General features: G+C 44.9%; 1 protein-coding gene across 1 annotated transcript in view; it reads left to right on the top strand.

Annotated features, from left to right (window-relative positions):
• Positions 1-23,777, top strand: part of LOC142592215 (DNA topoisomerase I, mitochondrial-like) — an 83,082-nt gene that overhangs the window by 35,926 nt on the left and 23,379 nt on the right. The window contains exons 8-11 of the mRNA XM_075703989.1: positions 5,571-5,704; positions 11,404-11,519; positions 16,365-16,609; positions 23,022-23,209. Coding sequence (XP_075560104.1) covers positions 5,571-5,704; positions 11,404-11,519; positions 16,365-16,609; positions 23,022-23,209 — 683 coding nt within the window. The remainder of the gene's footprint in view (positions 1-5,570; positions 5,705-11,403; positions 11,520-16,364; positions 16,610-23,021; positions 23,210-23,777) is intronic.

The raw sequence follows: 23,777 nt of genomic DNA, 5'->3' as shown, positions 1-23,777 counted from the left end.
TTGTTTGCAAGTACCAGCCTAAATTTGTCTGCTTTTACCCTTACTGCCTCTAGGATGACCTGTTTCTTCTTGACCAATTTTGATCTTTCTCTCTTCAAATTGAGGTGAATCCTAGCCCTCACTAACCTATGATCACTGCACTTCATCCTACCTATCACTTATACATCCTGCACTGTGCTGGGATCAGCAGAAAGTATGAAGTCAATTTTATTTTTTGTTTCACCATTAGGGCTTTTCCAGGTCCACTGTCTGTTGCTACGCTTCCTGAAAAAGGTGTTCATTATTCGAAGCTTATTCCTTTCTGCGAATTCTACCAGCATCTCTCCTCTAGCGTTACTATAATCTACGTCATAGTTGCTGATTGCTTGTTCACCAGCCTGCTTTTTCTCCCACTTTTGCATTTAAGTCGCCCATTACTACAGTATACTGAGTTTGCACTTTTGTCATTGTTAATTCAACATCTTCATAAAACTGATCTACTTCCTCATTGTCGTGACTGGATGTTGGGGCGTAGGCTTGTATACTATATTTAATCTATACCTCTTATTAAGTTTGATTACGACTACAGCTACCCTCTCAATAATGCTGTAGAATCCGTCAGTGTTGCCCGCTATGTCTTTATGGATTAGGAATCCTACCCCGTAATGCTTCTTGTCTGGGAGACCTCTATAGAGTCGAAATAAATGTTCAGTGACTACACATGCAAAGCCCTCCTACTTCTCAAACCTCTTTGGGTGGAGATGGATACAATGTACCTTTCTGCTCAAGTTATGACTGACCATTATTGCAAGCATCAACTGTAAAGCTTCACAAATACTACAGAAAATGTGGTCCTTTTCTGTCAGCTGTATGGTATGAGGTACATTGAAAACAATTTTCTCAGTTGGTTTCAAATTGATTTTTCGGACTTGGTAGGACCCAAAAATTGTGCGAAAGAAAAGCACACAGCTCAGGAGGGAAAAAAAAAAAGATTTATTAGGCTTATAGCAGCTTTAAATACTCACTGCTGTTGTCCTGAATTATGCTACACGTGAAGCCGACATGTTTCTATTTGCACAAAAGTCTCATGATGCCCGTACAGTAAAACCTTGATAATTCGATTTCACAGGACTGAGAAAAATGTCAGAAATAACTGAATGTCGAAATATCGAGATTATCAGTAAATAAACAAATGCATACGACGGCAACCCACTTTTATTTACTGAATGAATCCTCAAATTCCATTTCTATTTTGCACAAAAGTGGCGTGAAAGCTGGAATTGACATCTTGGTGACTGATTAGTGCTCACACCATTGGACGAAGGCCTTCCGACTTCGCAGCACGGCCACCGCACGCTTTTTCATCCGAGATGCGCATTTCACTGCTGCGTGCACATCGGGATTACTTCTTTGCCAGTGAACTGGTCGCCAACAGATCATCGTTACGTAGCTAGCGCTTTTCATCCATGACAGCAAAAAAAATGCTGTGTTTGTAACATAGTGCTCATAGCCGTTGCACTGAGTCATAACGAAACAGTTTGCCGCAACCGCTGCAGACGAAACTGCGGTCGCTATTGATGTAATCATTTATGGCCACCATGCACTTCTGATGGCACGTGGCTGACGTGCGTACAGAGCCAAAAGGAAGCTACTGTTTGCCTCAATCGCTGCAGACGAAACTGTGGTTGCGGTTGACGCGATTATGGATGGTAACTGCAGTCATGAAGGCACACGGGGCAACACTGTGTTATGAGGGCTGGTAAATGCAAGAATAAAGGCTATAAGTGTTGTGGTGTTCTCATCGTTAATGTAAGATTTCTTCTGACCACTATAGCTATGTGGACTCTGCCGCTTCATTTCGATTGGACACCAATGCCGTTTTTGCTCTTTTGCATCGCATATTTATGGCGCTCCGCGCTCGTCTAGCTCCAAAAGTTGTCTGAATTGACCTGTATGCGGCCAAATGCGTCCGAAATGAGGAGTTTGGATTATCTGATTTTCCTAATTAATGGGGTCGTATTTGCTATGTTTTACTGTGTACACTTGACAAGAATGTTACTGCATTTGCTATTTCTGCTGCCAACAGTGTAGGCTGTCATTGTCATCTGAGTCTTCTTTAGGACTGCTGCACAACTTGCCACTCACTTCATTCATGGGTGCTGCATACAGTTCAGCTTAGTTGTCCTCACGCGCACTGACCTTCGAATCTTGTCATGTTAGGTCAATGACAGGTTGCGCATTAAGGCCTCTTCCTCATCCGCTGTATCAGCGCCCTCATTTGTGGTGTCCGATTCATCAGCGATGTGCTCTCCTGGAGTGGAAAACCCAATGTGCTTAACCCAATGGTGGAACTGTTGCTGCATGCTGCTACAAAAGCCTGATTTTTGAAAAAATTGCTCCATGTCTATTTCAGAACAGATTCTGGTGGCCTGGTGGTAGTGAATGTGAATGAAACCACAACTTGTGCTCAGCATGCATGTGCGCATGGCAGCGCATCAGTATACAGTCGCCGACCGATTTTCCGGACTCCAAAAATTCGGACATGCCCGATTATTCGGTCAGCTTCGCTGCACCGCCATTTACCCCATAGACCATAATGTATAACAACTGCCGAAAGTTCGGACACGTTGCAACCTCTCGTCTGATTTTTCGTACACTCCTTGAGCCAACTCGATCGAGAGCATCATGCACCGACTATGACCGGCGCATAGTTCGACTTGCTGAACGCCATTTTTGTTTTGAACAGAGCCTACCTGCTGCCCCACGAAGTGGCGCTACTGGAAATCCCCGCTCATCATCGTCGTCTCTGCCTGGTTCGATAGAGTGGCTCTACAGCAGTTCCGGTTTCAGCTTAGTAAGCCATGTCAAGACAATCCAGCAGCTGATTTGTTTCTTCGCGCATGACGCTGCGAGTAGGCCACGCTTTTCGTTTGTGCGACTGGTGTCTGCACGGTGGCGTTTGCTTTGTGTGCGGTGTCGAGGTTGCGGTGATCCAACGCGGCATACGGAAACATAGCATCAAGTGTCTAATGTCTAATGGTGCCGACAGTGCCCGCGCAAACTGCGCTGGGGAATACCGGCAAGCGGGTGCCAGGAGGCCTAGGATTTGTCGCCTTCCGATGTGCTCCCTACTGACGCGGAAAATGTTCTGCCGAGACCTGCGCAGTGGTTGCATTGCAATTCCAGACACCGTCTCATTTGAAAGTTTCACAGGTGCTGACACTGCTGTACTGACATGCGCAGAACTCGACAATGGCGAGATCATTCGTCAGGTTTCTGCTGTACCGCCGGACGATGACTTCGAGTCGGAAGATGACGCACCATGTGCTAGGCTTCCGTCGCATGCGGAGCGTGCACAAACAGTGACTGCTTTCAGCCGCCTATAGTAACCGTACGACCCTCTCCGAGATTCAGGCTTATCTGATTGCGCGTAAACGGAACAGCGTGCAACGGCGCATTCACGATTTCTTCAAGCCTACTGCCGAGCCCGAATAAGTGCGTGGAAATAAAGGATTTAATTTTTTTTTCTTCTTAATCTGCCTTTTCGGACACCTGTTTATTCGGACATTTCCGCAGTCCCTGTGAGGTCCGAATAAACGGTCGGCGACTGTATCCGGTTACAAATCGGCATCTGTTTACTGAACCCGAGTTGGCAAAACAAGCGAACACAGTGGGCTGTTGCTTTGTTTGTTTGAGAAAAAAAGAATTCCAGCTTGACGCTATAAGATTTAATGCATCTGCTGCTCGGTACATGCTGTCTAGACTTCTGCTAGATAACACAGTACTTGGACTTTAGGACACTCAAGTTTTTGAAAGCAAGGTCTTCTTTGGCGAGTTTAAATCAATTTGGGATTCGTCTAGTCAAATGAGACGATTTGAGGCCTTCTAGTGCACATAGGACAAGGAAAAAATTGTCAAAATGAAGCATGGAACAAAAAAGACGCATCTGTGTGCAAAGCAGTATTAATGTGTAATTAGCACAGAAAAGTCAAAATGAAACCCTGATGTGCTTGTCTAAAACCGGAACAGGACATGTGGCTTTACTCAATAAAAAATGGGGGCCGGTCCTGTATATAATGCAGTCTAAAAAAGGGTGAGGTAAATAAAAGTAATGTTGAAGTAAAAGGTCCATGTATAAGAGTAATATAATACCAAAGCAGGATATGGTGGTGTGTGTGAAGTTAAAATGCTTTAACAGTGGTTGACATAAAAGAAAGGCAGTCTTCTGGGGGAGCCTCCCTTCGCTCCTGAGTAACATGACAAAACAAAAGCTGAACCACATGGCTCATTACTGCGTCCCAGGAGGCCTTCTCTTTCTTGATATCTACCATTAAGTCGTGTTTTCTCTTTGCAAAATGAAAGTTCGGTAGAGTCTGAGGAACTTGGCTGAACAAATGCCAATAGTCGTTCCACCTCATAAAGTGTACTCCCCGATAGATAAGTTAAACCTGCTGACAACTGAAAGTGTGGACGCTGCCCTTGTGGAAAGACTGTACGAGTTCTAGCAGATTTGTAGCTAATGTTGCCTGAAGGGAAGAGTAACTACATCTTGCTGTACACTTAACGAAGCTCTTCTGAGCCTATCACACGGAAATGTGGATCTTGAGAGCGGCATTAGTGCAAATAGATGCAGCTTTTCGAAGCTAGCATCAAGGGTCCGCTCAAAGAGGTTTGCAAATAGATGCAGAAAAGCATCTATTTGCGAAGCATCTAGAAATAGAAAAGCTGCAAATAGATGCAGCTTTTCGAAGCTAGCATCAAGGCTTCAAAGAGGTTCGGGCAGGATTTAAAAATATTCCCCGTACCTACGACGTGATCAAAGCAGGGAAGAATTCTGCGCAAGCGACAGCTTGAATGACGGAAAAAAAAAGGCTTCAGCGCTGTCACATGTAAAGAAATCAGCGGATGATGTCTATGGTAGACTAGGCACTTTAGCAGAAGAGAGACTGCAAATCCATGAAGATGCTTAGAATGCCCAACTACACTTAGCAAAGTAAATTAGACATTTTTTTTTTTTTATTATTGATAGTGGTCAGGTTCTCTTCCAGGACAGAAGATGTCGGAGGCGCTTGCAAACCAAGAAACATATAAAACATAATAAAGGTGTCAGCAGTTATTACTTGCTTATTTGGTGCTCTTGCGAACTTACAGGGCTTACGTGTAAATAAGTATATTTTTATGTTATGCCAGGTCCTTGACTGCATTATTTTCCTTTTCTTTAGTGCTTGAGTCAACTGAAATGGTGTGGGGCCCTAGATAGTCATTGCACCTTGTGTAGTGACCTAAAAGTATGTGCTACAAAAACAAATACGTCAGTTACAAACACATTTTTTCCTACTACAAAACTACTCCAGAAGGCCTGTTCGACCACTGTTTGCTCCTTTTACCTCCCATAGCAAGCTGAGATTGTCCACACATTTTGCACTTGATGAAAAGGGCCAATTTATCTTGCTAAAGGCAATCCGAGAACAGTGAGTTGTGTAAAAGCTTTGTTGCTGGTTTTGTCCTTGAGGTTCAGCAGTCTTGTTAAATTGGTTTGATCTGGTATGTTAATGTTTTTATTTATTTGTGTTTTTTGGTCACGTTTTCAGATTGCCAAGAAAGCTGCAGCTCCTAAACCTAAGAAGGTGAAAGCTGAAGTTAAAGTTGAGCCAAGAACAGAGGAGGGCAGCCCTAAGAAGAAAGGCAAAGCAAAGAAGGAAGAAGAAGTGGAAGTATGGAAATGGTACGTGTTGTGGTACTACTACTGTATTTATTCATCTAAGGATCTAAGGTCAACGCCACCTCCACTTCGGAGCTCGAAAAAAAAAAAAATCCTACACTTGCGATACTTTCTAATGCGATATGCTCTGTTCAGTGGAACCCCACTATTACATTTTCCCGGCTACTACGTCGTGTTTTTGTGGTCCTGACCGAAATTCCGTTGACCCCTTGGGGAAGAATAAAGTGCTTAGACGCATGCTGCTGCAAATGCTTGTGCCGTGTACCGCATTGAAAGTACACTGATAGCCTGACGCCAGTGTGGTGCTGAAAACGTGTATACGCAAGACTGCAACTCGACTTTAAAAGAGCGGCCTGGGCTTTGACCGGACATCTTGAGTGGTCTGGAATGCACCATGAGCCACGTAGTTGCCGCCTTTCATTGATGGCTAACCTGCCGTGGTTGCTTAGTAGTTGTGGTGTTGGACTGCGAAGCATGGGGTCGCTGGATCGAATCCTGGCCACGTTGACCACATTTCGATGGAGGCGAAATGGGAAAATACCAGTGTACTTAGATTTAGGTGCACGTTAAAGAGCCCCGGGTGGTCCAAATTTCCGGAGTCCCCTCGGTGTATCTCATAATCGGATTGTAGTTTTGGTATGTAAAACCCCATAACCTAATTTTTTTCATTTATGGCTAGCAGATTTAACAATTATTCGCTATCCATGAAACACACAACCAACGTGCACTCAACATGGGCGCGGTTCACAAATCACCTGGCGAAAGCCCCGACACCCTTCGAACACGTTTCCAGTGGCCTGTGGCAGAGGGCAGCACAAGAAAAATGAAAAGGATGGATGGAGACTGGTAGGCGAGAGGGGAAAACAGTGGCGACAGTGCCTGCGCACGTGGCCCGTGATTTTGTGGTTATAACGTCCTGTGTTGGAGGTGCCGGCGTGGCTGCAGCAGCGTTTGTGGCAGATGCATGGGAGGTGTGGTGACTGCGGCAGCGCTTATGTCAGTCTAGTGTGGTGCCGTATGGAAAAAAATTTGAAATCGTAATGTATGCAGCCTTAAACAGCTTCGCCGGTAATCCATCCCATATGAATGTTGCAGTCTCACAAATTTTTTTTCCATGGTCCCTTTAAAAAAGTATCAGTGGGGTTGTACTGTTCGTGTTTTCATTTTGCGATATTTTGTGATACACTACGGCCAATCTGTCTCGTGTGGCACGTTGCAAATGGAGTGGAGTGTGGCGTGTGACTGCCTCTCTAATCTGGAGATCACAGGATGCTACGTATAGATGACACATAGGTGCGATTCACAGCAGCGGCTGTAGACAGACCTCCCAGACAATGCGCGCTACTCTGGCACCACCACGTAGCCATCGTCGTCGCACTAGGCTTTCTCACGCTTTCACCATACCCTTTTCCTCTGCTTTCTGGCTCATGGTTCCGCTGCACCCTCCTCCTCAGCTTTCCCCCTTGCGTCTTTCATCCCACGCTGCGCTCTGCGTTTGCTCTTTCATCCTTCGCTGTGCTCGTTCACTCGGTTAAAGGGACACTAAAGGTTACTATTAAGTCAACGTGGACTGTTGAAATACCATCCCAGAAACCTCGAAACGCTTGTTTCGTGCCAAGGAGAGACTTATTTTAAGAGAAAATGCGTTCTGAAGCGTCCGCGTACCTCTAGCGCAGTTCAAATCGCCCGCCCTCCGATCGAGGAGAACTGACATCATGGTCTCATAGTGACGTTGCGCCATCGGTGAGTAGAACGGCGTCCGCAGACGGCGCTACGGCTTTTCTGCGCAAAACGCGAACGCGCGGCCAGAAACAGAGCCAAGACAGAGCCGACAGCAGAGCGAAAGCGGGAGTATGGTGGCTAGCGGAAGGAGAAACGAATTACGTCCCACGTTACGTCCCACGGCACACGGAGAGTCCGTTTTCGTTAAACTATAGGCTGCAGCGAGCTCGCAGCGTGGTCGGCGTGGTCTATGAGAAGCGACGAGCCTTTTCGCACTCGCAACAGGGCATAAAAATGTGCGAATCGACGCAAAACTCTGCCTAGAAACGTGCTTCGCCACAGCCAGGGCTCAATACGACCCAAGCTGGCACGACCCAGATGTCGTTTCCCGCACCGCCACCAGGCGCCGCTACTATACCTCACACTCCAGCGCAAGACGCCCATAAGCTGGTACTTCATTCTATGACGCTAACTTCGACGCTCGTCGCAATGGACCCTGACACCGACAGATTGGCTCGCGATGGTGGGCTCAACTTCAGCGATTTGAGCACCGACGAGCGCGACCTGCTTCTGAGGGCTCGCACTGCCGGCGTCGTTGCATACTACGACGGCGGCCTCGACACCGGCTCTCCGGAGCGGGAAAGCAACGAGGGCTTCCCACGACATCACATGGACGTGGCATTCTCGCTGCTTGTTCCAAATGAAAGTTTCGCGAGCAGAACCCTCACAGCACGACGCGATAACGAAACTACTGAAACTCCAAAGCGTGCGCGGCGCAGAGTCGAGCAAAAACGAAACCTTTCGAACACCCATATTACTGAAGGGTAACGTCAAAATGTTATTTTTTCCTAGAATCGAATAGACGTAGACAAGTAGCATTTTTTCCGGCTTATAATCGAATGAAATGATATTTTTAATACGAGTAGTTGAGTATTAGTAACACAAATTATGAGGAGACCTTTCGTCATCGGGCTAGTACCGGAATGTCGCTGGGGGGGTCTCAAATCGTGTCATGCATTTACCTCAATTTCTCGGTTACTAAAGCTCTGTTCGCGATTATATTGACGCCTTAGACGTTCTAGAACATTGCTCTACCACTTTAACTTGAGTTTCTGGTAACCTTTAGTGTCCCTTTAAACCGACTCAAACACTCGCTGCAGAAACGGGCATATGGTGCATACCTGCCAACCCTTCCGATTCGCCCAGGAGACTCCCGATATTTTGCTGAACTTTCCGATTGTACGATCACTGTCTTATATCTCCCGAAAAGTTGTCTCTGTTCGCGCCATAATTTGTGAAACCGGCACTGCGCAATCTGCAGCCACGTCGTAATCGTCAGCATCACCAACAACAGCTGCACTAGCGCCATCGGTATCATCGACTAAGCAGCCGACTACGGTGCCTAGTAAGCCGACCAAAGCCCGAGCCAATGTAGCTCTTGCATTTCGTGCATGCCTTCCTCCATGGTGCATTGTTACTGCTGTTTGTGTGTATGATTAGTGTTGGCTAGGCCGTGTGTGCGGTGCACCATGTAAAGTTAGAAACCTCGTGTGCTTGATGCCATGGCGCTATCAAAGCTCAAGAAAAGGTATTTGCAGAAGTTTTTCCGATCTTACACTTCTGAATTTCCGTGCTTTATGACATCAAGAAAACGAGAACATATTGCATTTTGTACAATGTGTGGATGCGACGTCAGCGTGCCTCACAGAGGCAAAGGCGACTTTAAACTGCAAGTTTCTATGGAACATCAGAGCTATGTTCACACCGCTGAGCAGCAAGACAACATAGTGAACTTTCTCCGGAACAACTGCGACGACAGTGTCATACCTGTTTACGGGATTCCTCGCCGAATACAGCCTACCCCTTAAGGCCCGTTTATAGTCCGACGTTATCGGCATGCGGGCGAGCGTCGTTCGCGATCAGTCACGCTATGTTGGTTTCGCTGCGCCAGCCGAGATGCCCATCCCCTCTATACTTCAACGCGCGCGCAGTTGGCTGCTATCTTTGGAGCATGCGCAGAATGTTTGCCAAGTCGCGCGCCGTCCGCAAAAGCCGTCTGCGGAGTTGTGTTGGCGCCTTTTTCTTCGCTCGCAATGCATTGTGGGTCGACGCGGTCGGTGGCGCCGGCGCGCGAATGGAGCAGGAGCCAAATTCGCGCCGAGCCCGTCAGGGCGCGCTGGCTGCCGCCGGTTACGTCTGCGCTGCAGTGAGTCGGACTATAGAAGGAGTTGTTTTCGCCAACGTAACGTAGCGTGCGTGAGCAAGCGCGTTACGTCGTACTATATTTACGCCTTTAGTCTCAGCGACAATGTTGGGCCTCTTCTACGAAAAATGTTTCCGAAATGTGACAAGACGAAGCATTATGGATGTGGACGCAACTCTGAAGAATGTGGAGGTGGGCAACTTGAAATTTATTTCACAGGCATCGCTTTCTAGTCTGCGTTTCTTTATTCAGAGTTTCCCTCAGCTGCTGCCCCGAGATTCCAATGAATCTCCTGAAGATGCTTTAGATGCTCTCGAAGCTGAGTTTGCCACTCTACAGACCTACAGGACATTCTGAACAGGACATTCTGAATGAAGAAAGGTGGGATGTGCAGTGGTCTATGGTGGGAAAAATGAAATACACTGATGGAAAACATGTTTCACCCAGTTGCTAAGGTGATGCTGGATTTAATCGTGATACCACATAGCTACGCAGTGTGTGAGAGTATTTTAGCATGGCACGAAAAACGAGGACTGAATTATGCTCATCGATGTTCAACACAACCTTCCAACACCTGCTACTAGTAAAGGGCTGTCAGTCTGGACCATGTTTTGAGCAAAGCTACTCCGACAAATTTTTGAAGTGAGCAGTCTGCTACTGCAAGGTCCCTACAAAAGGACTCGCCGAACACTGCCCCCGGTTCCACCGGAAGTTGAAACAGTAAATGCACCCCCCCCCCCCTTTGGCGCAAATAAAAGGTCTCCCCATTTTTTATCTCGCCAGGTTGGCAGGTATGTAAGTGCTGTGCTCCAAAAAGTTGAGCTAATTGTAATGCGCGTACTTGCATGCTGGTCAATTTCCGCAAGCCGCTACTAGATGGCGCTAGTTGTCCTGCCGAGGGTGGCAATATCATCACGGTATCCTGCACTCAACACCAAAACCAAACCGCAGCTTTGGCCACTTTGGCCACTTCGGTCACACACTCGTTAGGCTTAGCCAGCGAGTGTGGCAAGAGGCAAGTATTTATAAAAAAATATTACATTGAACATTGGCAGTTGAACCACTGAGCTAGTTGACCAAGTGCTTAAAGCGAAGTTAGGGTCCGCATGCAATCAGCCGGTAACTACCTCAACTGCCTACCAAATTTATGTGAATGCTTACTGAATGAAACTATGCTAAAGTGCAGGCATAAAGCCAATAAAGCTCCTAACTGGTTTTGTTCAGCACAGCTTAAATTGACAGTGAGAAGAATTGAGTTGTTAGCAGTATCTGCATTGTGCAACAACCCCGCACATTGGACTGCGTGATGGTTTAACACGAAAAACGCCAATGGGCTTGGCCATCACGAAATCTGACTATTTTAATGGAGCACAACGCAACAAACGACTGTGAATTACTTTTCTACTGTGCTGGCACTCTAATATACAAAATAATTTTACCATTGCAATCTACTTTTTGCAGACTACCCGATTATTCGGACATTTTTTGCAGCATTGTTCCCGTCGGAGAAATCGGTCTGAGGCTAAATGTGCTCATAGTCAGCCGCAAGTGGTTGTGGTGTTTTGCTTGGCAGTCTTTGTGCAGTTTTAGGCTTCATAGAGGGGCTATAAGCCAGCCTAGGCCTGCACCTAGTGAGAATTCCGGGGGAAGAAATGAGGGCCTTACAAAAGTAAATATGCTAGTTTGTGACTGAAGTCATTGTTAAAAACAGTGTGGTGAGGGGAAAAGGCCATTTAAATGTGGGGGCATTGCTAAGCTGTGTTTGATGCTGATGCAGGTGGGAAGAGGAGAAGCAAAATGATGGAAAGAAATGGCACACACTAGAACACAAGGGACCAGTGTTTGCACCACCATATGAGCCTCTGCCAGACAATGTGCGCTTCTACTATGATGGTAAGCAATGCTTTCCCGAAAAAGCGAAATCTGTTTGGGATAAGTTGAGATTGAAGTTAAGGTAAACTGCTGTATGGTGATGGTGTGATGACTGCAATTATGACTCATTTAGAGGATAGTGAGGGGATCATGTGACAGCCGAATGCCACTAGCATATATGCTCCAGTATTCGCTTGTTCATGCCACCAGACATAAAACCATTTGTGCTGGCAGCAAGATTGAAGTCTAGTGGTGTTGTGGCTAATGGTGGCGATCAGGCTCTAATGACCTGGTAAACAGTACAAGGGGTATGCTTTTTTTTAATGTGAGTTGCACGCGCTGGTTTTACATAGCAAAATTTTAATGCGTAATGGCAGTGCTTTTTCGTATTTGTTCATTCATGTATGCCTTGCGAGACTAAAAAGTCATGTTCACCCCTTAAGGGTCATTCGAGCTTCTGGCTAAACCGCATCAAGCAAGTACGCAACATGAACTGTGGCCAGGGTGCTCCTAATTTAAAGTTATTTGCATACCTACCAAAACCCCCGAATATTTATAAGTTCACGAATGTGGGCTTCTTTTATGATTTTAGGAAGGTTGCATCAAGTTTTCCTAAATATAAAGTTTACAAAAATGTTTCACTCTATTTTTTTAACTTTCTGCTGGAAGTCTTCTGATATTGAAAGGACGCCAGGGGTACTTGCTTCAAGCAAATCAGACAAGTTCCTAAAGCAGGTGAAATTAGCAACAGCAAAGTCACTAAAAGGTCGCTGTAGTTAAAAAACAATATTCCTCATCAGTCTCTGCTGTTCCAAGTTAGCTGCTGCTTGTGTTCTGTGTCCAAAGTAAGTGATTTTTAATAAAGTATGTATGTATCACTCAAAAGGCATATGGTCAGAGCAAGCTCCTCCCCCGCTCTCTGTGTGTCGTGACTGCGGGATTTTATGAATTTTAATGTTTGCAGGTTGGCAGGTATATATTTACACAGCTATAACACAAAAAGCCCACTTAAATAAAATTTGCAATGAAGTGGGGATGTGTGAACATACAAAACTTTAAAATTTTTAATGAATTGAATATCGTATTCAATTTGATCCTTAAATCTGTCACTTAAGCTTTGTACGATAATGCACGACTGTGTATACTCCAAAGAGCCCAGCGTTTGCTAAAAAGAAACTGCTTAGTTATTCCTAATTGTCCCATTGTGCTTTTAGTAAAGCATATTATATAATATGCAGTGTGAGAACAAACTTTCTAATGTTGTGAATACAAGGATGTGGAAATTGTTTAATATCTATGTTGAAATGGCTATACATTATTTTCAAGCTATTAGACAATTGTTTTATTTAGTTTGATTCTGTGTCAAACTACTATTTGCACACCCCTACAATTAAGTGTTTAGCTGCAGATTTGATTTCATTGTATCGAGATACAGTTGTATCATACAATACACAGCAGTGTTAGTCGTTAACTTCCAAGTTATGGCAACGGATGCACACTCCTAGGTGAACTTTCAATTTTGCCATAAGATTTAACCTTTTCAGGTTTTTTTTATTGCCATATGCAACCACCCAGGGTCGTTTTTTTAATTGCAGATTACAGTTCTCGAGAGGGACCTATTAAAAAAAAAAATTACCATATTTTTTCTAGGGTGACCGTAAAGTGAGAAAAACATATTTTGAGTTTGTATATAGTTGGTGTTTATTCATAAATAACAACAATAAAAATAGGAAATAAACTTATAAGAATTTTTAAAAATTGATGCATTGTTATACACTTAGTTCAAAGGCTTAGAAAATTGCGCACCACAAAAGTATTTCGCAAGTCTTAAATGTTCCTCCTCTTACACTAATATTCACGTTCGTAGCGTAATCGAACTGCGTAGGTAAGCACACTCAAGAAAACTATGTGGTTGTCCGCCTGTCAGAAAAGCAAAACATGTGACAAACTCCTGCTAATTCTTCATCTTATCGCCAACCAGAAGAAATGAGTTTTCGCGAGTCTCCAAAAAAGGAAACGCATGTACGGCGGCATCCTTCATATGTGTTCCCCCTGAACAATGAACAAGTGAGTAGCAGGCCGTCACCCTTTGAGCAATTAGTAATGAGATAGCCATCAGTTTTGCGAGCGCAAGAAACCGAAACCGCCTGCAGAACAAAACCGGAACTAAGCACCGTGCGCCCACTTGCGCGCCAATGTGCGAGCGCTAGTAGACGCGCCTGAGCAAACAAACCATGCAACGTAAACCGAGAGAAAGAGGTGCGAGAAAAGTATTCCCTGTATTCCCACATAGAGTCGGCACATGCCAGGAAAGAAAAAGTTAGGAAATCGGTGTGCTTTTTAAACGTACAGACGGCGCTGTAAATATACGGCATCGTTTGGACTTACTCGCGGCGCTGTATATTTGTCATGGACCCTGACAGGGTTAAAGGGCCCCTTCATGGTTTGAAGAAACAAGAGGATTGTTTACTGTGTCTCAATTTCATAAAAAGCAAACTCCACGTGAACATATAATACAAGAATTTTCGGCGCTAGCCAAAAAGTACGAAGAATACACAGCATTTTATACAGACGGTTCTAAAACATCACTTTACGTCGGAAGTGTTGTAGTGCAAGATAAATGGGAAAAGGTAGTCAGGTTGCCTCAGTGCGCGTCAATTTTCTCAGCCGAATGTTATGCCATTTCGGTGGCGGTATCAAAAATAGTCGAGATGAACATTCGAAACATCATTATCTACACGGACTCGCTGAGTGCAATCACAGCACTGAAAGCCAGAAACGTAAGGGAACCTTTAATAGGAAATATAATCCATAACATAATAACTGCTCAAATACAAGGACACGAAATTAAGCTCTGTTGGATACCAAGCCATCATGGAATTAGAGGCGAGAGAGCTGACGCGTGCGCTGCTCAAGCCTGCCATAAGGATGTCAGTACTGTAAGTATACCCTATGCCGATTGCATGAAGTAGTAAAAAAATAAGCTTAAAGAAAAATGGCAGTGTACATGGAATAGCGAAGAAAATAACAAACTACATTTAGTAAAACCTATTCTGGGAGAATGGAGATCATGCAGGCATCAGGAACGTTTTATAGAAGTAATTTTATGCCGCCTGCGCATCGGACACACACACCTAACACATAACTTTCTACTGACAAAACAAGACAAACCCTTATGTGAGAAATGTGGAGATGAACTCACTGTAAATCACATTTTATTCTCGTGCACACAACTCGAACGGCTAAGGCAAAAATATTTTACTGTATTTTACAATGAACGCATTCCCTTCCATCCGAGTCTACTTTTAGGAGATAACCCATATGTAGGAACTTCATCTGTTTTTAGTTTTTTGAAAGACGCAGCGTTCCTAAACAAGATATATCACAAAACTACTAATTCTAAAAATTCTTACCCAGTTTTTTCACACGTCTTATGATGCACCTCACCCATTTTCTCAGTCCTGAGAAGAAGGCTGAGGTCTCCATTTTATTTGTTGAGATCCTCAGAGTCCTTATCCGGACAAGGACTTTCGCTGAGGATACCCAATTTTTGAAATAAATTATACCATGTGCTTGGCGCATGATAGTCTGAGTTGCTTATGCACCATAAAACCCAATACAATACAATACAATACTGTGTCTGTATCTAAGTGCAAGCAGAGGCCCTTGTTTGCTGTTGTGGCGATGCTACTGTAAGTGCCACTAGCAACCTTTTGACATCTGCAGTCAAGGTTTACCATCAGTCACCAGCAACTTATTGTTCATGTTACAAGTGCATTAATAAATACAACAGTATGGGTGTTTGATTCAGCAGAGATACCAGCAGTCATGGGGGCACTACGTTGTCAAGGAGTACTGGAAGCATATCTCAGTACCTTTGCAAATAACTGTAAAGACTCCACAGCCATCTTAATTTTCCACAAGAAAAATGGAAAAATACAGCAAGGAGGCACTCTTAATGCTATTCCCTGAATTCTCAGAAAAAGTATTCAAGCTATTAGACTGTAGATTAGGAGTGAGAATCGATGGAAAATATTTCGAGAACTGGCGGCTTGCAGATGACATTGTCCTGTTCAGAAACGTTGGTGATAATTTGCAACAAATGCTTGAGGACGTATTAAAATGAGCAGAAATGTTTTTCAACACAGCATTTTTAGTTTGGATTTAATTCAGCTCTGAAATAAAAAAAAATATTGTGGTAAGCAATAGGAGGACGCTCGTGCCTCCACCTTCAAATATTTTTCTGGCTTGCTGCGAACACGTTTCAGGAAGGAAATTTTCGGTTCAATGCAGTTTGAATATTCTTACATGACAAATAACAAACTAGACAAAACAAAAATATCAAGCAGATATGCATGTTTGATCTCTCAAAGAATCGCTCTACAGTGGGTGAGACCGAACGAAACTGGCATTTGTTGCTGGTTTCCCTCCCTTGTTTACGCTGCTTTCTTAGCGTCTTGTTAGGAACTTGAAGGGATCAAGGGTGGACAGTTCCAATACAATTTTTGTATCTGTAGTGCAGTAAAGCTGTCTAGAAGGCTTTAGAAACGTGGAGAAAATTGCTACATGGGATGCCACTCTGCACCGGTGAAAAAGTTTTGGTGGGGCCTTGAAAAGTCCTTGCATACCCTTGAATTTTGTCTGAAACCTGAATGAACCCTCTGGAGTTAGCTAGCGCAAGACAGAGGTAATTAGAGATTGCTGTGTGGGGCGTTTGTTCTGCAGTGGACATAAATAGCCCATTGATTTGTGTATACATGGAGTAAAAAAATTATAACAAATGTTAAGCAGTGCTTGTGAAAGATTTACTTGCTCGTTCCAACGAATCCAAGTAATTCTCAAAGTTTTGTCCTCAAACTGTTGCAGGTGTACCAGTCAAGCTAAGCTCCGAGGCTGAGGAAGTAGCTGGCTTTTATGGTAGAATGCTTGACCACGAGTACACATCCAAGGATGCTTTCAACAAGAATTTCTTCCATGACTGGCGGAAGTGCATGACTTCTAAGGAGGCTGAGCTCATCAAAGACCTCAAGAAGTGCAATTTCAAGGAAATTGACATTTACTATAAGCAAAAGTCGGAAGAACGCAAGGCTATGACCAAGGAGGAGAAACAGGTGATGTCTCTAGTGCGATAAAGGAACTTGGCTATCAGATTGGCTTACCATTAAAACCCACATGTAATAGGAGGTGAGATTTGGGGATAATGAAAAGTCTGCAAAAAGTTGCATGCCAATGGCGATATGGTAGCGCGGATTTAGGGTTGTACTCGATTCTAACTCTCATGCAATTTTTGGACCAGTTTTATCGGAAAAAAGGTACGCTTTAGGTTCGAGTGAATGCGGTAATAGTGTTCTGCATCAACTCGTCACCGGTACCAATGCTGTGGTGAAATCTGCTAACTGGACATCTGACCACTATGCCTCTAATCCTAGCGCAGTCAATACAAGCAACTGATAACAATAATGACAAAACATACCTAATGCTTTTTTCTGAGCGTGAGATGACATAAGCAATGAAAGGTTTCACCATTTATTTCTTGCTGTCAGGGCAGGGAGCAAATAACAAGCATGAATTCGAATCAAAGCGGCCGGCCTGTATGGGAACTGCTATGTAATTACGTAATCATGGTTAGGGTAGCTATTACGGTTACTGACTGTAACCACTACAGTAATTTGCAGCATACGATGTGCATGCAAAAAGAGTAAACAGTCGAAACCAGGGATAATGAAATCCTCCGACTATGAAATTCTTGTGACAACGAAACATTTTCGTATCCCCGGCGAACACCCATAGGATTCAATGCATTTCGTACTTCTCGACAATAAAACGTCGCTGTACTACAATCCTGCACAGCGAAATTCGCCGAAACGTAACCCCGCTATTACCTACTCACGCAAAGTTAGCAAGCTTCAAAAGGTGCTCAAATGCAATTGCTTTCCACTAAAATTGCATAAAATACCGCCACATTATACTTGCTGGGCACCGCCATTTTTGTTTATAAAAAACAACTAAGCGCCGGAAGCGATCGCGCTGGAAACACGTCATGGCCGCCCGCTTGTTTGTTGATCGCCTGTTAGAAGCGGCGGAATGTTGCTACCGACATGTGACGACAGTTTTTGCATACCTAATGCAGTGCGTAATGTGCACCTCGGCAAGGAAAATGCAGCAAGAACAAGGAAATCTCTGTCCCACCGATGTGGAATTGTTTATGGCACTTGAGATGGTAGTCGCAGCATGGAGTGCTATGCATCGGGCTGTGATTGAGCGATCATCCGGGAATAGGCATTCCTTGCTTCAGGAACGCTGGTTTTGGTGCTACCCGATAGACATCGCGTGTGGATTCAGCACTGGATGTAGATGTGTGAACAAGCTGTAATTTCAATCGGCAGCCTTTGGGTATACGAGATAAGATCACTTTCATGCTCGGCGCCAGACGCGTTGGCTTCTGTGGGTAACAGCATGCGCTGTAGATATGCTGCTGCATGTGTGGAACACTGTTGCTCTGCATCCGATGCTGTGCCGAGTTATGCCTAATCTCACAAAAGTTGATTGTGTCTCGGAAAGTAATAGACTGAGAATACTGCTCACGGCAGTGCTGCCACTGCTGATCGATGCATGCAGCGTGCTTGGTACTGTCGGCAATGCGGTTTTATATCGTGAAGCAAGCTTGCCAAAGTAGGCTAATGGAATTTTGACTTTAAAGTTTTGTTCTGCAACACATTGCCTATGGTATGGTATGAAGAACTTTATTTGGTCCTGAAGGTCAACCATAGGTTGACGCGGGCCGCTCCCACGTTGTGACTGTCAGGCCGAGCCCTTCAGCCACATCGCGGGCCTTCTGGACTGCCCGTAATTGGTCAGAGAGTGATTCGCCGTGTAGCATTTGCCGCCACCATTCTTCTTCCTTGTCACAGTCTGTGAAGACCGCGGGGCACTGCCAAAGCATGTGTTCAAGAGTAATGATGCCATTGCACTTATTACAGTTGCGAGGTTCGGCTGTAACATGCAACATATCGCTGTAATGTGTCCTGCACGTAGCAGAAATAAAACTCTCCCCAATAATCGTTCAGTAACACCTGGAACTAGTCAAACTTCAATATATCGAACACGGATATATCGTATTATTACGTATATAGAAGACTTTCTATATCGCTTGGAAAATCGCATGCATCTTTAATTTTTTATTTCGAACGGGGTCGGACGTAAAATGGATATACAGTCGCCGAACGTTTATTCGGACCTCACGGGGACTGCGGAAATGTCCGAATAAACAAGTGTCCGAAAAAGCAGATTAAGAAAAAAAAATAAATGAAATCCTTTATTTCCACGCGCTTATTCGGGCTCGGCAGTAGGCTTGAAGAAATTGTGAATGCGCCGTTGCACACTGTTCCGTTTACGCGCAGTCAGATAAGCCTGAATCTCTGAGAGGGTCGTACGGTCACTATAGGTGGCTGAAAGCACAGTGACTGTTTGTGCACGCTCCGCATGCGACGGCAGCGATGGCAGCGTAGCACATTGTGCGTCATCTTACGACTCGGAGTCATCGTCCGGCGGTGCAGCAGAAACCTGACTAATGATCTTGCCGTCGTCGAGTTCTGCGCATGTCAGTACAGCAGTGTCAGCACCTGTGAAACTGTCAAATGAGACGATGTCCGGAATTGCAATGCAACCACTGCGCAGGTCTCGGCAGAACATTTTCCGTGTCAGTAGGGAGCACATCGGAAGGCGACAAATCTTAGGCCTCCCGGCACCCGCTTGCCGGCATTCCCCAGCGAAGTCTGCGCGGGCACTGTCGGCGCCATTAGACACTTGACGCAATGTTTCCACACGCCGCGTTGGATCACCGAAACCTCGACACAGCACACAAAGCAAACACCACCGTGCCGACACCAGTCGCACAAATGAAAAACGTAGCCTGCTCGCAGCGTCGTGCACGAAGAAACTAATCAGCTGCTGGATTGTCTTGACATGGCTTACTAAGCTAAAACTGGAACTGCTGTAGAGCCACTCTATCGAACCAGGCAGAAACGATGATGATGAGCGGAGATTTCCAGTAGCGCCACTTCGTGGGGCAGCAAGGAGGCTCTGTTCAAAACAAAAATGGCGTTCAGCAAGTCGAACTATGTGCCAGTCATAGTCGGTGCATGATGCTCTCGATCGAGTTGGCTCAAGGAGTGTCCGAAAAATCGGACAAGAGGTTGCAACGTGTCCGAACTTTTCGGCAGTTGTTATACATTATGGTCTATGGGGGGAGTGGAGGTGCCGCGAAGCTGACCGAATAATCGGGCATGTTCAAATTTTTGGAGTCCGGAAAATCGGTCGGCAACTGTATCGAACTCCGCCACCTCAGACCAGGTGCACTCTGTTGAGGTGGTGAGCTTTCCCACAACACCCTCGAAGATAGCGGTGGCGCAATGGGCATTCCTGACTGCGGCGCACTATACCTGCACACATCAATCGCGCCGAGAGCGGCATTTGAACGTAGCGGCTTACGCACGTGGCAGCTTGGCTAGTTCGACAACGTCAACAACGCATTGCATTCACCGGACTGACTTCACCTCGGTGCCGCACCTGCCGCGCCTCGCGAGGACTGGTGGTTTGCATCCACAAAGATGTCGCATGCGCCCACTGGGCTCACTCGTAGATGCCTGGGCAGACGCCACTTAATACTTTATTATTGACAGTGTTTCAAAATGCTTCGATTGACGGATGTGGAGATTGCAGCAAACGATGACGCTGCCGATGTTGACCCCGCAAGCGCTGATGTTTCCCTGCTCCTGACTTCAACTGAGGCTGTAGCAGTTTTGGCCCTTCTGTGCCGCTGCTGCGGTGTAATAGAAGGCACTGGCCTATCGCTTGTTTAGACTATGTTGAGGACTCCGTGTTTAAGGGGGGAGGCTATCCTGGAGGCCGAACTTTTTTATTTTTTAAGATATTCGAATGAAACTTATAGGGTACATTCTCACCATCGAACTATGAGGAACTGCAAAGTTTCATGAAGATGTGTTTATTAGTTCCAGAGTTATTGAGGTCTAACTAAGTGGTTCATGTATATGCCTGAGGAAGAGCCTGGAGAAATGCCAGGACATCGTAGGAAGCTGAAATTCACTGTGATGGTCCCTTGATAGATATCCCAGGGGGCTACAAAGCCTTTTTCTTTAATCCCCCCCTCCCCCCCCCCCCAGAAAAAAATTTAACACAACTTTGAATTTGATGTAGCCAGTAATGACCACATTCATCAAAAATTAATTGCTTATTATAAATTAACTGCACCAGCTTTCAAAAAAAGAAGCTTGTTACACTCTGGCAAAGTCGTTCAGGAACAGAATTTAAAAAAAAAGACTGCATACAAATCTGAAGAGCGGTTCTTGAGATATCGCCTTCCCCAGCACTATAACGAAAAAAATCCATTCCGAGAAAACAGGCCTTAAAGTTCAACAGATGTGTTTTTATTAGAGAGCTCTTGCGGAGCTTATAATTAGCTCTTGCGGCTCCAGGCACACTCAATCTGTTGGATTCTCGACTGGCGACAGCCGACAGCACAGTTCTGCTGCTGCAAGCATCTATGCAGTTGGCACTCACTGGAAAATGCTCATACAAGTCGCATATTGCGCTTCCGTGCACCGAACATCTGCACTGTCTTGTGCTTCGTTGCCGGCATCGCGTGCAGCAAAGAACTAGGGGAAAAAAAAAAGAAAGCAGAGAAAATAATCTAAAAGGTAGCGCAAGACGATGAGCAGCTCGCAAGCAGGTCTGTTCTCGTGGACGGAGCAAGGGGCAACAACGATGAGAGTGTGGCGGGCGCGGCATTGAAGGAAGCAGCCGCTGCCGCCGCCGCTGCTCGCCCAGTGGCCAATGGCAGGTGCCCCTTAGCCCGTGGGATTTGAACACGCTGCTCCGGCCAATCAGTGCTCCGCATCGCATCGCGAGAAAACACCAATAACGCCTCAACGGCACCGACGATGCCATTTTGCAAGGCAGCAAAACAGAGACAAAGAATTCATGGTCAAAATGACACCAAGGTGGCGCAGGCAGGCCGCATGGGCCGGGAATGGCGCGCGTGTGAAGTTTGGTTTCATTTTGGCATTTGAGCGTGTTTTGTGGGCCACGGTGGCCTCAAAAGTAGTATTTTTTTTTTTTTTTTTTTACTGTGTGGTTGAATTAGGTGCTAATAATTACAGAACAGGTAGTTTATGAGACATGCAACCCAAAAATATTGTTTTTCAAAAATTCCACTTTCTGGTTTTTGAGGGCTGCATCCCCCCTTAAGCCTGCGACTGCCAATAAGAAGCAGGCTACACTGCTGCTGTACCTTCAGCCAAATAAATAAATTCTTTGTGTGAAACTTCAAGTGAGTATCTACTGCGTCGCGATTGGGGCGCAATCGGGGATCTTTGTTGAAGTGCGTTTGGTTCTGCCGGATGCAATTGGCTTAGGCCGCACTGACTTCGTCAGCCGTCTGAAGTCGGCGCGGCCTGGGCAACCAAATGCGCACTTCGAATGATCCCCGATTGTGCCCTTGGTTCGTTGATTGATTTGCAGAAGTTTTTGACCCGTTTTTATGTGATTTTCTATATTGAATTCTGGCTATAACAGACTTTTTTGTGGTCACCGTGCTGTTCGATATATCAAGGTTCGACTGTATATTCCGCTGCACAAAGATATTGCATTTGTATACCTCGTACCTTCGGCTATGCTGCAACTTACTGTGAGGTATAGTCGATCCAGTGGTCATTGGCTGTGCGAAAACCATGGGACAAGCCAAGCCAAGCCACTAAGCTGTAACGGCTGCATTTATGGTTTGTCGCGCGAGTTCTGCATGTCCAGCATTTGTTCCTTCATATGTAAAATAGTAATGTGATGCTGTGCGACTTATGATTGCCATTATGATGTAATGCCGCCCTTGATGTCTGTGCCAACAATAGCAGTGATTAAGTGAGGGAAGTGCGAAACAATTATTGTAAAGAAACTTGCAATCGTTCAGCTATCGGAGTGCGGTCCACCTTTTTTTTTTTTTATGTTGCCAGGGTATACATTGACTGTACTTTCGTCTATCTGTAGCAACATCATTGATAATGGTCAGAGTACAGACTGACAAGGTTGCAAGCAATTGTATGTACACACAGCAAGAGTTGACAAGCTTTTTGGCCACTTGTGGAATAATGTTATTTTCGGATGAATCTGAATCTGAATCTGAATTCGGAATTTCGATTATATTTTTACATTTAGGTAGTCTCCTCTGAGTCTCCGTTATCGGTTGGCAGCTTAGTACCTCAGCTATCTGCTGTTTCTCAGTCTGATGGGTGCAAAAGGTATTTCTGTAATATGTGCTATTTATTGAAAAAATAGGCTGGCATTGAGCTGTGTTTAATATCCGTTGCTTGCCTATTGTCATAGCACAAACAGAATTGAAAACAAATCAAAGCCAAATATTTATGACACATAGGGAATGGTAACCCATATAGCTACACACAATTTAATTACATTAATTTTCTTCAATGCTCTTAACTGCGTTTTCACTCACAGGTACTCAAACAGCAGAATGAAAAACTGGTTGAAGAGTATGGGTTCTGCATCATTGATGGTCACAAGCAGAAGATTGGCAACTTCAAGATTGAACCGCCCGGTTTGTTTCGTGGTCGTGGAGAGCATCCAAAAATGGGCATGCTTAAACGTCGTATCATGCCGGAAGATGTGATAATTAACATTGGAAAGTAAGTCAAAAGTTCTAATGTGTTGTAGAACAAGTTAGCAGGTTTTATTATGGAGGCATATATTGTGTGCTGCAAAGCATAACCATCCCATTGCGGTCTTCCCTTTAGGTTGCAGTTTTAGCATGGAGTCTGCTCAAATAACTACATTTCAGAAAGGCTTTCAAGTAGCTTTCTGAAGCAACGAATACAATTATGTGGATGGAATGTTTTGCATGTATAAATGCTTATTTGTGCAGTGGGCAAGCATTAAAAAGTTCATGCTTATGCATGTTTTCTTCTAGTGAACCAACCCTTGCAGTTTTTCTTCTTGCATGGTGGTTTAACTATAGAAGTACAAAAAAATAAAATACCAATGAGCAGGAAACTTGCAATTGAGGGGACGAATATATTTGTCGTAAATTGATGACTGCCATTATGTGGTGAAGCTTCTACCTCCTTTCTCAGCTGCAAACAGTGTATAAGATGCTGTGGCGCATTCAAAGCCACACTTTGCTAGAACAGTCCCAGCAACATACACTAAATAAGGCAGTAAAATTGTTTTCTGGAACACTTGCATTTCTGCAGAAAT

The sequence above is a fragment of the Dermacentor variabilis genome, chromosome 1 (genome assembly GCF_050947875.1).
Source record: "Dermacentor variabilis isolate Ectoservices chromosome 1, ASM5094787v1, whole genome shotgun sequence".
Taxonomy (NCBI): domain Eukaryota; kingdom Metazoa; phylum Arthropoda; class Arachnida; order Ixodida; family Ixodidae; genus Dermacentor; species Dermacentor variabilis.
Note: the sequence above shows the minus strand (reverse complement) of the source record. Positions and strands in the feature narration are given on the sequence as shown.